General features: G+C 41.2%; 1 protein-coding gene across 1 annotated transcript; it reads right to left on the reverse strand.

The window, feature by feature from the left end:
• Positions 1 to 1,313: 1,313 nt before the first annotated feature.
• On the reverse strand, positions 1,314 to 16,498 carry CHRD (chordin). Its single transcript, XM_075202452.1, has 23 exons — positions 15,828 to 16,498; positions 14,469 to 14,572; positions 13,744 to 13,870; positions 13,368 to 13,508; positions 12,786 to 12,903; positions 12,221 to 12,317; positions 11,997 to 12,138; positions 11,616 to 11,753; positions 10,274 to 10,350; positions 9,945 to 10,092; positions 9,136 to 9,242; positions 8,856 to 8,972; positions 8,356 to 8,512; positions 7,701 to 7,942; positions 6,353 to 6,466; positions 5,895 to 6,101; positions 4,975 to 5,068; positions 4,584 to 4,634; positions 4,374 to 4,471; positions 4,192 to 4,294; positions 3,770 to 3,924; positions 3,082 to 3,181; positions 1,314 to 2,928 (listed from the first exon to the last, which is right to left on the reverse strand). Exons 1-23 carry the CDS (start codon positions 15,952 to 15,954, stop codon positions 2,864 to 2,866), a joined length of 2,829 nt encoding a protein of 942 aa, XP_075058553.1. The 5' UTR covers positions 15,955 to 16,498; the 3' UTR covers positions 1,314 to 2,863.
• Positions 16,499 to 16,715: the final 217 nt, after the last annotated feature.

Raw genomic sequence — 16,715 nt, forward strand, 5'->3', positions numbered from 1 at the left:
TTTGAAAAAACACTTATATCATTAGTCAATAGAAAAATATATCTATACCTGGTGCATGAATTAGGTTATTTGCCTGGTTTGTGGATGTTAATTTCTAATGCATATATTGGAAAATGGTCACTGTTAAGGATATCATTGAAACGATTGTGTAAATAAGTTAGGAGCATATGTTTAAATGTTTTATATTAGCCTGCTGATAAGCCATTCGGGCCTGGGGCCTTCCCAGATTTCTTCCCTGGAAATCTCCTTTCCTAGCTGTATAACCCTGGAATAATCCAGCCCAGGCAGATGAAATCCTGGAGAAAAAATGAGTTGATTTCTTTACTTAAGGGAAAATTCAATTAGATGTTCCTCAGAACATCAAAGTTGCACATTTTTACCGTTACTACGGCAAAATCACTGCTCATTTTCACCCACAGAGGTGCGAGGAAAAATCAGCTGAGATTTCTCTAAAAATCCTGCTAATTGAATTCCCCCCTGAATGTTGGATGAGGTTTAGAGCTATTAGGGGACTAATATCATTTTAACAACATTTTCAAGCTCTACCTTTGCTGGATTTTGTATGATGAATCCTCTATTGCCTTTAATGCAAAGTTGAGCAATTATTATATGCATTTTAATGTATGTTGTATCATTATGTCATTTGACTGACCTGTTAGTTACCAATGAACAAGTTAAAGTGGGTGTCATTAACCCCTAATAATTATGTTCACCCACCACCAGCCCTGTCTTCCATTACGAATATTGCACGCAAGTGCTTTACACAAATATGTAGTCACTGCATATTTTACTGGGGTCAATTTCTGTGGGTACAGTAAATGTGTCTGAAAGGGCATATATTTATCTAAGGGCAAAAAGCCCTAATGTTGGCCAAAACGCCAAATACATCAAACAGTTACTGAAGGCAACAGCCACAGTTCTAGAGATTAGGAGGGAGAGATCGCTTGCATTAAGATTGTATGTGTCAGCATCATCAAAACTTCGCTGTGGTGCCATGCCAGACACAGGTATCAATGAATTTGTATATAACAATGGAAAGCTCTCTTGAAGATCAGGATGACCACACAATTCAGGTAGTGAACAGTTCTGACATGATGACATCAATGATGAATATCTGCATCTGTCAGAATCCCTTAGAGGTTGATCATGTTTATGATCTTAGCATTTTCAGTTTACCTTTCACCAGGCATTTTATTCTGTCATCTTACAATTGCCGCCATTAATATATCAGTAACTGTATTCTGCACCTCTTCCTTCAAACCAGCAATATGCTATAAAACAGCCATACATAGGTGGAAAAGTTTTTGCCGTTTATTTCAGTTCAATAAATACATTCAAAATTAATAATTAATTTGCAAAGTGGCTGCATCCACTGAAAACACTATAAATAATACAAGTTCTTCAAAAGTTTTTAAAAAAACAAAACACAACAAATACATGTGTATGTTCATACATTCACTATATATACCCACATTAAGTATGTACGTATGTACATACAGTTCGTCCCACATCCACAATGAATCTTTGTCTGTCACATAACTTCTTATCCAAGCCTTTAAAGTATTTAATGTCTCTGAAACCATCCTGCCGATCAGTGCACTTGTGCACTCATTATATCTTCAGAGCATCTCCCAGCAATATGCGCTGTTCCACAAGTCATCCTGGGAACTGACATTTCCCTGGGTTGGCTGGTGTTACTCAGACAGACAAGCTAATTTGTGAAATAATGCATCTCAAGATATCATATTTTAGGTTCTTGCTTACACCTTAAACCTCCCGTGTCTTCAGTGATAATCAAAACAAAGTACTGGTAGTCATGACATCAAAGAGTTCTGCAGTTGTTTTGACATGAAGAAGCAAGGGGAAAGACATCATAGCGTTCTGTAGCTGTCATGACATGACATAGCCAAGAACAGTTATAGCATCACAGAATCCGGCAAAGTTCCACAGAGTCCTGTAATCGTTTTATGATAGTAGCCAGAGGAATCATGACATCACAAAGTCCTGAAACTGTCATGACATGGAGTAGCCAGAGGGAATTATAGCATCACAGAGTCCTGTAACTGTCATGACATGGAGTAGCCAGGGGGAGTTGTGGCATCACAGAAGAGTCCTGTAACTGTCATGACATGGAGTAGCCAGGGGGAGTTATGGAATTACAGAGTCCTGTAACTGTCATGACATGGAGTAGCCAGGGGGAGTTATGACATTACAGAGTCCTGTAACTGTCATGACATGGAGTAGCCAGGGGGAGTTATGACATAACAGAGTCCTGTAACTGTCATGACATGGAGTAGCCAGGGGGAGTTATGGCATTACAGAGTCCTGTAACTGTCATGACATGGAGTAGCCAGGGGGAGTTATGGCATTACAGAGTCCTGTAACTGTCATGACATGGAGTAGCCAGGGGGAGTTATGGCCTTACAGAGTTCTGTAACTGTCATGACATGGAGTAGCCAGGGGGAGTTATGGAATTACAGAGTCCTGTAACTGTCATGACATGGAGTAGCCAGGGGGAGTTATGGAATTACAGAGTGCTGTAACTGTCATGACATGGAGTAGCCAGGGGGAGTTATGGCCTTACAGAGTTCTGTAACTGTCATGACATGGAGTAGCCAGGGGGAGTTATGGAAATACAGAGTCCTGTAACTGTCATGACATGGAGTAGCCAGGGGGAGTTATGAAAATACAGAGTCCTGTAACTGTCATGACACGGAGTAGCCAGGGGGAGTTATAGCATTACAGAGTTCTGCAATTGTCTTGAAATAGAGTTTCCATGGAAGTTATGACATCAGAATCTTGCAGCTGTCTTGAAGTTTTCATGAGGATTTTCTTATTTCCCAAAAGTCTTTGTCTCACATATCTAATAGCTCCATGTACTCACAGGCTCCTCTGTTTTGAACTTCTCATCTTCATCCTGGCTATTACCTGTGAGAGAAACTTGGTTGATATCAGCTTAAATATAATAAAATAAAGGTATATTTTTTGAGATAATGACAGCACATAAGCTAAGTGTGAGAAACACTGACACGGGGCAGCATAATTTGAAATACTGGTATTTTCAATGATACACAAACTCACCTTGGCACTCACTGCAGCAAATGCTATCCTGCTTTCCACTAGCACTACATTCAGGGTCAGTGCACTTCCATTTCTGTTTTTCACATTGAGGAACTCCATCCTGGAAAGATAAATACAAGTCACATCTTGTTCCTGTCCAGAGGTACGTTACATCATCAATGGTGTCTTCCAATCTCTTTTAATCATTTGCAATCACTTGTTTTGTTCCACCATCTTAACCTGCAAATGCTTTGTTCTCCTCTGATCATTATTTCATCATCATCATCACCATTTATTTATATAGCGCCACTCATTCCGCAGCGCTGTACAGAGAACTTATTCACATCAGTCCCTGCCCCATTGGAGCTTACAGTCTAAATTCCCTAACACAGACAGACACAGAGAGAGACTAGGGTCAATTTTGATAGCAGTCTACCAGTATGTTTTTTGAGTGTGGGAGGAAACCGGAGCACCCAGAGGAAACCCACGCAAACACGGGGAGAACATACAAACTCCACACAGATAAGGTCATGGTTGGGAATTGAACTCATGACCTCATTGCTGTGAGTCAGAAGTGCTAACCACTGAGCAATCATGCTTCTCACCTGCTTCTTTCTATAATAATATTATCCCATTACATGTTAACTTTTGTAATTTGCTTCACTAATCCATTTTTTCCAACTTATTCTCTACCATTTTTCTCACTTACCACACAAACGCACGTTACGCATTTCACCGCACCATGTGTCGGCAGTGTCGGGTGCCATCTCTTATTGTTTGAATACAGTTGACCCATAACTTTGCATTGTCGTGGTTCATCTGACTGCATTCTGTCCACCAACTCCAAGGGGTTTTGCTCTTCAACTGCAAAGGAGAACAGTCTATTGGTCTCATAATGCAATATGTTAATCTATATGGAACAATGAATTAATCATGCGGAAATGATCACCTTGACTATAGTATGTGGTGAATTATCAGACATGTATAGCAATAAATACCACTTCATGTAGTACGGTCCTAACTATTCTACCTGAAATTTTCATGTACTTTCCTCACTTCAAACTGTCATTTGTAAATCTATTTAGCATGTGGCACCTTGTAAGATTTGCTTTTCCTCTCATTTTCTCTTACCTGGGCACTTCTTACAGCAGTCCATGGGATTGGCACGGATGGGATTGGCACAGGTAAGCCGTGGGCAGGTCTCTCTTACACAGTGTAGGTCTTGTGAGGAGCTCTGGTAAAGAAAGAAATGGATCAGTAGAGCTGAGGCAGAGATTGGTAGGGAGCACTCAGGGGATTGTGGTAAATCTCACCTTGCAGGAACATGTTGCACATAAAACCAGACCAAACGGTTCAACCACTGGATGCCAACGTGTTCCAGCTGCCCTCCATAATCCATTAAAATAACACCCTGAAAGAGAGTAGAAAGCTTACTATGGAAAGACAGGGACATGAGATCAGAGGAAGAAAGAGTGGACTTTGGAGTACACAGAGGAAATGTAAGGGGAAATGATCTGTCTCACCTTCATTTTGGGGTCTTCCTTGTTTTTTCACTTCTCGGTTTTCTTTTTTCTCTGAAAAAAACAAGGGGAATTATAGAGCAAAACGAACAGAAAAGAAAATCAAAACAAATTGTGATTTAAAGTAGTATATTGATCTTACACAGATTGGAAGATGATAACTACAGGACACCCTATCTACCTTTTAAAATGTATTGAAAATTACTTTTCTCTATCACTGGAATCCTCTTCAAATCCTTTGTTATATTACTGTAATTTGTGCCACACGGAAATCTGTAATACCCTGTACACCACTACACCATGCAAAACATTTCTCTTTTCTAGTTCATTTCTGCTTAAGTTACCAAAGGCCCAGAGGAACATTGTTCCTGATTGTTTGCAAGTCACCACTCACCTTCACACACCGGACAGCACTGGTCAGGCAAATGGACGGATTGGGTGCAGTTCAAAGGTTGACACACGATGGGGTCACAGATTACTGTGCGCTTCTAAAAGAGAGATAACACAGGCAATTAGACAGTTCAACAGTGATCCAAAACCTCAGTGTATATAGTGTCTCCCCTTACGGCTTGGCTAACTACTTAATTACATATACAGAAAGTAAAATCCTTAAATGAGACAGCTGGTTTAGAGCATTATTTTATGAGGCTCATTCCATACATACTGAGACAGGGTAAATACTCTGTAATTACATAACTGCTAGTGTAATGTACGTCAGATGCCTTGGTTGATTTACAGTTATATGAAGAGAAAAGTAAAGTCTCTTTCAAATCTGTGGTTTTATATATCAGTACATAATTAACAATCATTTAGTCATCACCAAGTCCTAAAATTTCCTAATCTAATCTCAAGGTGACAAGTAGCCCATTACAAATGTATGGGTTATTTATTCAACACAATATAAGCCAACATGAAGAAGCCACGTGTGGAAACAGGCACACTCTATTATTCACCCAATGCTGCCTTTAATTGGAAATGTTTTAAAAGTTTCTTCTGATCCCACAGAGAAAATAAACTCATGACAGTATAAAATAACCCACTGCGACAATAAATAATAATTCCTGATTATAGATCCTCTCCACTTTTCAGTAGTGCAATAGTTAAAGGGCGTGGATGAAGACTTGTAGCCACGTGCTACCTATACACTTCCAACCACTGCATGTGGTTAGATTTAGTGCTGATAATGGGGTGAGCATTTCATCAATAAAAACCACCGCCAGTCTGCCGTATTACAATGCAGTCACATATCTACACCTTACCAGGTCTTCGATGGCACACACTACATGACATTACATATACTAGGTTCCTCCTCACCTGACAGATGCATACAGAGCACTTCCTGTCATAGTCAGGGGCCCATCGGGCCCCATGAGCCCTCAGTTTGCCTTCAAAATAGCAAGATCTAGGATCCTTCCGGAGCTCTTCTGGGCTACGATTATTATTCTTCTCGATAGCCTCACGCTCTGCGTCCTCAGGAGATAGTGTCACCCCCCCAGATTCACAGCTGTTCGGAATGTGTACCTGTTAGAAAAGGAACAGGGGAGGAGCGATAAAGTATTAAACAAACTTTTCTTGGTATTGACAGTTTAACATTTAACATCTTCCCATCCCCTTCACTTCATGTAATAGATATTTAGATAATCATGAGGGGCTGTTTCTAGTGATATGAAATTATAATATAATAAAAAATAATTGAATACGGAAATGTATTTCCAAGTTCAGGAGCTGCCATATGAGATAAACACAAAGCATAAACAGTTACTGTTACTCACCCGACCCCGAATCTCTCCACGTGGGTTTAACTTTGTGCTCACTTGAATGAAAGCTGTTCCCCTGTTCAGGTGACTGAACAGCTCTAGGTCAAGGTCCTTAACACTACCCTGAGCCTGGTAAAATTAAAGGTGAGAGTAATAATGTGATTATTTATTGCTTGATATAAGAATAGAATTATCACAAATGGAATGGACCTGACGGATATATGTTGTTGTTTTTTATAACAGATAAGTCTAACGCTGTAGAGTCTTCCATTTTTATTCCTCCACATTTTCCTGTAATGACATGCTTTCTAATTCTGTCACATTCAGAAAAAAAAATAGAAAGTTTCCACACCCTCAGGTAATGAACCATAGGCACGATAGGTCATTTACAAAAGTGCAAAACATTCTGTTTCTTAGAAATTGCCCCATGAAAATCTATTTGTACATTTTTCAGTTTTTCTCCAAAAACACTGCTCGGTTTCGCCTCAATTATATATTAAATTAATTATGTAAGGGACCATCAGGACTGCCTCTACTACATGTGTCAATTTTGTGTGTTTTAATTTTTTTATATTGGTCGAAATGCTCTTTCCCACATAAAGTGAAACTAGAAGATGCAAAAAGCATCCCATTGAGAGTATAGACTGAAGGATGGTTACTACCATCGTCAGGTATGTGTAATATTCATGTCCCTTTGTGGGGAGAAAAATGCTTTACAGCCCTCGATAAACAGGAATGCTACCTTCAATGTGTCGTGTCCAACCTTGTTTTTTTCTATTTGGTGCAAAATGTGCCTAGCTCATACTCAGCAAGGGACTATCTGCCCAGCTTCTACCAGTGGCGGATCCAGGATGGAGCGATTGGGGCGATCGCCCCCCCCTTTCAGGGGCTTGTTGCTGGCGGCTGCACACTATGTGCTGGTCCGTTCGGCAGGAAGAGTGTGCTGTCCAGCTGCTCTAATTAAACACAATCAGAACAGCCAGGGAGCACACTCTCCCTGCCTGTCTCTGCCGAACGGACCTGCACATAGTGTGCAACCGCAGGCAGACTTAGTTATCAAAAAGGGGGCAGGGACTAAACCCCCCCCCCCCCCCCCTAAATCGCCCCCCACCCCAAATTTTTTTTTTTTTATCTAGATCCGACCCTGGCTTTTACCATCAGAAGATGTCAAATTTGCACCCCTTCAGATGCTACTATCTTGGCCCACAAACCCATATGCTTCTCTATAAAAAAAAACAGGTGCAAATGCACAAGTTAGGGGCAAATAACATGTGCACTGCTGGAGGCAATTCATTTTGCACTTTTATAAATGACCTTTATTCTCTCACTCTCAGTCCCGCAGATCTCGCCCCTGCAATCTCACCTCTGATCCATAGAAACCTTTCAGCAGCCTCTTGTGTCCGTTGGAGCTCTCGCTGACCTCACCCAGCTCGGCAAACCCATGCAAGTGTGCATTCAGTGTTGCATCCTCCGCACGTCCCAGTCCAGTCACCACAATCTGATAATGCAGGTGACAGTGCTCATCCAGAGACACCCAGGCATGGCCTGCCGACCCTGTCTTGAGAGGTGGTGAGACGAACTGACCAGCCAAAGGTATTGGAAGCTCTACATAAACAAAGCAACACGCATTAAATGCCAAGCAGATAAAAGTTGCAGAATGAGGACAGACGGTATGATGCTCATGAAGATTCAAGCAAAGGGTTAATCTAGACAGATTCCATGTTGTGACCCACCTCACACTTTGAAGAACAGAGATTATAAGACTTGGATCAGAATAGCATATAGAGAAAAAGATTTAAAGAGTAGAATAAAGGGTATGGGACAAGCTCAGACTTAGTCAAACAGAACGGGCAGCAGTGTATACCCCACAATGCCACTGTTTCTGCAAACATAGCGCATATGAAGGGATAAAGGTTAAATACAAAGATAGATAATAGATAGAGAGAAAACCCCACAACAACGGTATGTAAGCTGTCAAACATATATATATATATATTCAGTGATGTTTTCAAACTCACCCTCATGCTTTGCCCACAACCCGCTGTATAGTAAAGGTGTGATCTGCCCCCTCAGCTCTCCTTCTTGGTAATCCTTTGTGATTATGTTGAAGAATAGTTCACTCTGAAGTAGCATATGCAGGTCTCGAGCATTGGCGCCTGTCCATAAGCCCCAAGCCTATTTGGAGAAGCAAACAAGTGACGTTAAATGGTATATATGTTGTTATTGGGCATTCACCTATTGTCACCAGCTGTGCTTCTAAGCACTGAAGTCCCTGCATATAGTGATTGTACCAGCATTCAATATCAACGTGCCAGCACCTCCTGTACTGTACAGTGAGATAGCAGCACACGTCATCAACTATACCCATCGTCACTTTACTATATGAGCATGCACAGCACTAGATTACCTCTAGGGGCACTATTTACATTTTAAATATTCTCTCAAACCATGCCTCCATGTATAACTTCTGCTGAACAATTTCCCTTCCAGTCACAAGCCATTATATGCTTTTACTTACTCTCCCGTCAAAGTAGTTCTTTGTAAGATCATGTAGAATATTTCTCCTAATCTTTCTTCGAGGTTTGGTCTCCAAGGTTACTGCTGTTACTGCACTCATGATACCAGCGACTTGAAGCTGTAAACAGAGGACATGAATTATAATGGGTACCAGTTAAAACCATAAGGATGAAGTGAAGTGCCCTCAATCAGATACATTCTCCAGTGAAAATCCAAAATCCCAGTTAGACCACGAAAATAAGTATCTAGGGATCCAAGAAATACGTTTCCACACACTGTACCTGATACTCCAGTGTTCCATTCTCATGTAGGGTGATGGTTGCTGAGCCCACTGATCCAGTCTTTGTGGGGTTCAAAGCGTCACCTCCTGACAACACACTCTGCAGGACTAAGGTATTAAAGGACATATATTACAATGTGCGTGTCTAGCACTATAGCTAACATTTAACTTTAATCTCTGACTCACTTGAAAACCTATACCACCAACCGTGCCTCAATTTAATGCATATGTCAGTCTACTACATCAGCTATATTTACATCTGCTTTACTGCAAAACATGTTACCATTCAACAACTATGTCACAATCAGTATAATGTCTGCCACTGCCTATAGCAAATCTGCCTCCTATAGGAGAAGGTAGACTTCTTAGCAATGTATTTGATGGTAAACTTTTGTATATCAAGAATTGCACAGCACTAGCTGTCCTCTCTGGACACTTTTACTGTTTTCAGGAGCAGGCCTTATAATAGATCACAGTAGTCCTTGTTCAGGTTCCTTGCTTTGTGCTATTTAAAAGGGGATGGATATCCCCGGCTAAACTGCATTATTTAATACAATCAGTTGGGATACTTAGCGATAGCAGGGTGAAGAGCGTCACAAGAGCAGATATGAATATAATCATTGATGCCCTTTTTGGCCTAGTACACACACCTACACCTCTACTGTTGGTCTTTCAGGTCAATTTCACTAAAATAACGCAATTATACAATTCAGCTTGAGGTGTCAATCCTGTGCAATCTCTATAACCTGACTGAATCACCCAACTAGGATCACCTGTATCATGTGACACAAGAGTGTTTTTTCGACTTACTATCACATGACTTCCTGACAGTGATGACGCCTGATATGTGCTGTTCATGTCTTCCCTCTGTCAGCACTGCGATCTTCAATTGTCCCTGAGCAAGCCATTGCATCTCACGGCTGGAGAGATCTGGCAAAACCTCTGCAAAGTCTGGTTCCTGTCATGGACATTAGTAGTGAGTAATGAAAGCCATGCAAATGTTGAGGAAGATAAGGGAAAAGGTGAAATAATTTAATTAATTATACAAAATATGCAGTGAATTACCACAAACTATACATATGGACACTATAATAGTGAGCATACTACACTATCAGTCATGAAACACATGTATGACTCACCTGTATAGTAATATTGGCATACAGCTCCCGTATTACATGGTTCTGATGTAAGATTTGCACAGTTATTGGAATCCGTTCTGTAATGAAAGGAAAGAAACATCAAGAGATATAAAAGAAATTTCAAAAACAAAATTCAAATTCCTTTCCTCAAATCACTCCCTTTTTATTACTCATTTTTCACAGTTCCCAGTGGATTTGTTTTCGTGCTATTTGCTCCACTATACAAGTTCTGCAGTACAGCCTCACGTTAGACAGGTTTACAGCTATTTCCCTTTTGCAGAAGTTCTGTTTTTATTTTTCAACATGTGATTAAATTGTTCCCCTATTCCTCCCGAACGTTGACAGAACAACCACATCCTGGTAGAGTACCAGAAAAGAGGGCGTTTCCACACAACATTCTCCACCAAAAACACTGTGCTGGCTTATATAGATATCTCAGACCCTTTAATGCAATATGGTGTTTAGAAATGCCACATATGCTGTTGCATTAGTGCAGTTTGACATTTTTAAATGTAATAACGGAAATGAAGGGATTATACTCCTGCGTAAACGCCTCTCTCTCCTGCACAGCTGTCAATTACATATGTCAGGTGTAGCAATGGGACAACAAACTCGCGTTCTTTGCAAACAGCAAAACTGAAAGCTGCTTGTACAGTACAACATCACTGTAGTAATTCTGCCTTATACAAGGATTCCCCAGTGGTAACACCATGTGACATCACTACAGACTTCTTCCAGGTCAACAGGTCTGTGTCCTTGTTGGAATAGTTGCCTCCACTAATGCATGCATGATATTAGTATTAGATCTTTGCTGACATAGATCTAATAGTAACTGTAAAAACACATCCCTCCTTCCGTCCCTAAAACTCCCTAAGACCTTAAAAGTTTACATATTTGGTATCCCTGTACTAGTCAATTTAGAGTCAATTTCTAGGATTGCTGTGTAAATGTAAAAGTAATATTGGAAAACATTATGGAATTTTCCCTGACTATTGGTTCTAAAATAAAAATATATCTATTGCAATATGTTACAAAAAAATAAACCTCTACCTGTGGAAAAAAAATAAAAATAGCTTGGGTAGAAAGAGAAATTTAAAAGCAATTCCCGGCAAAACAAACACAGTGCAAAGCCATGAAAATTGGCATGGTCATAGTCCTCTGGCCTCAAAGGGTTAATAAATGTGGGTTATGAACTCTTAACTGCATCACTGTTTTTTTTTCTCCTTTGGAATCTCTGACTGCACTGGTAAACAGGCCGGCTACCCCTGGTTCTGTGTGGTCATCTTATGCCACCTCCTATATTCCACCTCTTTTCCTTTTTTGCAGACTCTAAAGTTCTCACCTGTTTCTCCTCCTTGTATTCCTCTGAGCATTAGGATGAAGTGTAGATTGTCGTCCACATCACTAAGTGTCAGCATTGCAAGACCTCGTTGAAATGATTCCTCTTGGGTTTCTGGTGTTAGGAGGGCACTGAAAGACTCTGTAACAAATAAGACACAACAATCAGAATGACATTTCTTTGCATTCCCTGTCTCACTGCTATCAAGCTTTGTACAGTAACATTGCCTTTGTATTTCCCTGGTTCTTTTTCTCCTTAGCAATAGGTACACACCTTATAAATACAGTATGCATCTAGTCTGTACTCTGTCCAATATTATAACACTTTTTTCCTGTGTTGTAATATTTTCCCCAGTTTAGGTATGTTTGCTTTCTGTGCCATTACCTGAAAACAGAGCTTTGTGACGGACGATCTTGCCAGAGATTTCAGGCTCGGAAAGAGTTGTGGTGACCAAGGAAACCACAATATGTCCCAAACGCAGAAGGTGCAGAGATGCGCGAGGCATTGACCTCCATATACCACAGATCTGGAATATAAAATAGTCTCATTAGTGGTGGAGAGTAAAGATGATTGTCAAAAAAACAGAGAAAACAAAGATGTTTACTTACTGTGTCACTGGGTGGGTACCCAACTCTGTGCACAGGGTGCTCAAACAGCACAGTGCCGTCGGAGTCTGAGAAACGAACACGGGAAAGGTTGTCCATCCTTAGTGACAGAAAGATTACATCAATATAGTTAGATAGTTGTGGTAATCACAGGTGAATGGTAAACATGAACTGATAGCACTATATGGGAAAAAGGTTTAAATCACAAAAGCCAGAAGACATATGGATGGGCAGCAAAAGGTAGATTGTAGAACTTGACTCTGATTGTGATTGTAGAGCTTGACTTTTAAATATGACTCAAATTAATAAAGAGAAGGGAACTGTATGGAAAGGATACAACAGAAATCAGCCACACAACTCAGAGGAGAGTAAAACAGACAGTGAAATAGTGCGAGATAGAAAGAAGGGAGAGACAATGTGACTGAACAATTAAAACAGCAGCAGAGTAAATATGTGAGTAAAACAGAACGAACGTCCAGAAGCAGTGAGGAGAAACATCAATGAGGGAGATAAAGACAAGACAGAGAAAGACCAAACAAACAAGATTAACATGCAGATGCTTTCTGACCCTTTGTAGGTGATGGAGAAGAGTAGATTGGAACGTTGCAAATTGAATTTAGCTTTGGCAAGACCACTGCTGACTGGGGGCCAAGCACGGCTGGAAGCAGTCAAAAAGGCGACATATTCTGTCAAAGCATAACACACAAATACAACATGACATGCTGTGCTATGGATGATGAATGTTTGCAAACATATTAACATATACATATATTATTGTATAACAAGACAACATGATAGTCAAGCAAGAGTAGCATGTAATGACTGATTTATACTTAATCATATTGAAAAGTAATAATATACCCAGAAATGATTTCAGATTATCACAACCCATAATATGGAACTAGTTAATTAGAGTATGAATTGACTAGTAAGCAATGAAACAGTTAATGCAGGGGTTTTGATCCCTGTCCCCAAATCATTGTGAGGATTTGGCTCGTGTCCCTATGCCACACCCCCTTTCTTAATAAATAAAAGCTGTTTCAAAGATGTGCTCAACAATACTGTTATGCCTATTTGTTTCATATAACAAAACTTTGTAAAAAATCTGTCCATCTATCAATATATTCCACATCAGACTGGTGATTGTTACCTGTTCGACTTTCCCCTACACCGACGTCATCAGAGCTCAGGTAGGAGCGATCGTTATAAAGGTCATCATCCTTTTCTTGAAAATACTCAAACTCATCAAAAATAAATTCTGATTTCTTCACAAGAAGAGGAGGAGGAGGAGCTGCACGAATAAAAACAGAAAACATGTAAGAGTGTCAAAGAAAGAGTTACATAAGTTGGCAAGAAAAAGACTAGTAAATAGTTCACAACATAATTAAAACAGCAAAATGGAAGTTCAGAGACTCTTGCGGAAAGTTTCTCAGAAGAATACAGCATGAGAAATACAGGGCAAAAAAGGAGATAGAGTGTAGAATAAACAGCACAGGAAAGGAGTCAGAGAAGTCTTGAGTTCTTACTCTTGGGGCAAACCCGGCAGCACTGCCCAGGGACTTCAACGGGATTAGCACAGGTGGGTGTCGGGCAGTGATTCTTGACACTTTTACAACTGATCTTCCCAGATTCTTTTCCCCAACGGTTCCGTTGCTAACAGAAGAAAAAAAACAACAACAATTTTTATAAAAGTGCTACTTAATTTTACCTCTTAGACACAAAGAAACCTAGAGAAGAACAGACGTAGGGGCACATGAAAGAAAAGTGATGATGTTAAGTTGCCTTCTTGCCCTGAAACAGGTCTTGATTGAAGAGCTCCTAGCATCACGTCTTTAATCAGGGGATAATAAGTTTATAATGATGGAGTGCATCTTTCTATTACCACTCACTAATTGCCCACAAACTGAGCCTTACAATACACAAAACAAAGACTTTCTCTTAACACATTACTGCCTGCTCCTACTGGCCTTTTAGTTCATTATGCATCTAGTAATTAGCAATCAATCACTGCACAGTCTGGCTGCTTCACTACTTCTGAATAGCCAGACCATTTTCCATTTCTAATGGCTGCTTATTGTTTTGTTCTTTAACTACCTGTAGATACGTACATTTCCTATTCTCTCTTTAACCTGCTCTACCTAGCTTCCTCATACCACCTCTAGGGTACAGAATTTTTACATTTATGTTCTGTTTCTGTTTATGTTCTTGTTTGACTGCGTCCAACTAAAGTATTCTCCATGTCAGTGCTTACCACCTCACAACGGCACACCACGCAGTAGGCTACTCCAAATGGTTTTCCCAGGTCTGGATGCCATGTATCCTCTAGGGAGTACGTTTTATCTCCAAGATGACAACCTGTATGAAGACAAGAAAGTCACAAAGTGTCAGTGGCCAATCTCTTCAGTTGTTATACAGTATACACAGAGTGGCGTCCCATAGAATATGTACTTTGCCTCTTTTCCCTTCTGGAATATATTACAGTGAAGTTGGTGCAGCTGTTGGCTATGCTGATTCCTGGCAGAGGTTGCGGGTGTGTGAGAGGAATGTGCTGGAGCCAGACGCTGCCTCTGAGGTACTGTAACCAGACAAAATTCTGCTCCAACTGCATCCCACAAACAACTCCTGCTAACCCCTGCATAGCCATTATGATCCACAGAGAGGATCATGTGAACAGCTAGGCAGAACAGGAACAGCTAAAAAATAAGTGCATGCATATAGGAAAAACTGACATGGTTTGAACACGTTATGAGGCACATAAAACCTGTATTATACTAAGCATGAGTGAAAACAAAAAGCTACAGTGCAAATTACATGCCAAACAAACAAACACACAGTAGCAGGCAGCCAACTTGCAGACACTTGGCAAAAGGGCAAACAAAGTTGAACAAACAGTATTGTGTATACAGAGGTAACTTGTGGCTCTAAAGCTGCTGTGGAACTACAGGTCGTAGCAAACCCTACCAGTATGAGGACTTATGGAGAATTACACAGCTGCACTGCAACTGCACATCCACAGGGTGCCCAAAGCTGGTGTGTAACAGAAAAAACGAGTGAACTGGTTCTGCAAGCCAGATGGTACTTTTAGTTGTTTTAGTGCAATATTGCGGTTACTGAGGAATTAAGGGGAACAATTAAAGGGGAGAATCTGACAGAAAGTTCAGAACCCCGAATATCGGACTGGGGCATGACTAAATCAAGCTCTGGCAGCTGAAGAGCTCTGTGTAATGGGGCTGAGTTACATAAACATTCTCTCATAGCAACTAATAAGCAATTCTCTTCCTATGGGAGCGATTACTGTGACAGAACATTCCCCGAGTCTCCTCAAAAACACAGTTTCACTGCAATAATAGCTCTGCCTTCCCTCCTTAGCCATAAAGTGGTAGACAACCTGACACCAGAGTTCACTAAATGTGCAAAGAGCGCAATTCAGCACAAGTCATGCACTAAGTACAGCTAAACACATATCCAACATGCCCCTGGCCGGAGATCTATAGAGGTCCCGTTACCCCTGCTTCACCTACTGCACCTCAACACCTGCTGAACAGCGGATCTGTCTAACATGAACATGAGTCTTATACATTTACATCACCTGGTTCCCAGTGTCACTCACCTATCTGGGACTTAGACGGTAAAGGGTCCTGCTCAGGTTTGATGGGTAGAAGAATTTTGCGACGTGAAGCATCAGCAGCCAATATCCACAGCGTCAGTAAGAGGAGGTGGGCATATGATATCTCCATGATACCCCTCAGCGAGTCACTAGAGGTTCAGTTCCAATAAATCCAATCCCCTGTATGCCCCTCGATACTTTACCACTACCTTGTCTGCACTGTCCAATTACTAGCAATAACTGTAGGAAACTTCCTATGCTTCGTCCTCTCCCTGCCACTGTGTCACTTGTCCCTGTGTTACACTATGTGCCACTTTGCCACTGTGCTCGGGTCCCTGTCACTCTCTGTCACTCTTCCTATAGGGAATTGGCTTCCTTGCACCAGGTCACTCTGCCAGAGGGCACAGTTTAGTCCTGTAGCAGATGTATCTTCTGATAGCTGAGTGGGTCAAGCGCTGGATTTATAGGCGGGGGCGCTGCTAGCAAACAAAGCCCCCCCGCCCAGGCCCCCTCTCCAATCTTCCCGAAGTATATTGCAGTCACTCAGGGAGTTGATGAGTCGCTCAGCGGGGTCTCAGCCCGAGGAAAGTGTCTGTTAACAACATTGAATAGCCCAGCGGGGCGCAGCGGGGACTCCGGGCTCCCCCCCAACCCGACACACTCAGACACAGCATCCTGACTCAGCCTGGACCCACCCAGGAGAGAGGGGAGAGGATGAGCAGAGAGGGGAGAGAGTGATACAGAGAGAGGAAGAGGTGGGGGAAAGGATGAGTATAGAGAGAGAAACACTGGGGAGACCACGAGAATGTAAAGAGACATACGCAGAAAGACATGCAAAGAAATAAGAAAAGAGGGTAACAGAGTAAAGGACAAGGGAATGGGAAAATATTA

The sequence above is a fragment of the Mixophyes fleayi genome, chromosome 3, assembly GCF_038048845.1.
Source record: "Mixophyes fleayi isolate aMixFle1 chromosome 3, aMixFle1.hap1, whole genome shotgun sequence".
NCBI classification, from domain to species: domain Eukaryota; kingdom Metazoa; phylum Chordata; class Amphibia; order Anura; family Limnodynastidae; genus Mixophyes; species Mixophyes fleayi.

Excerpts from the sequence above, each read along its gene's own strand:
- CHRD (XM_075202452.1), bottom strand. The coding sequence starts at position 15,954 with ATGGAGATATCATATGCCCACCTCCTCTTACTGACGCTGTGGATATTG. Across the intron at positions 8,513-8,855 it reads AGAACTACTTTGACGGGAGA|GCTTGGGGCTTATGGACAGG; the intron begins GTAAGTAAAAGC and ends TTCTCCAAATAG. Across the intron at positions 2,929-3,081 it reads TTGCTGCAGTGAGTGCCAAG|GTAATAGCCAGGATGAAGAT; the intron begins GTGAGTTTGTGT and ends TTTCTCTCACAG.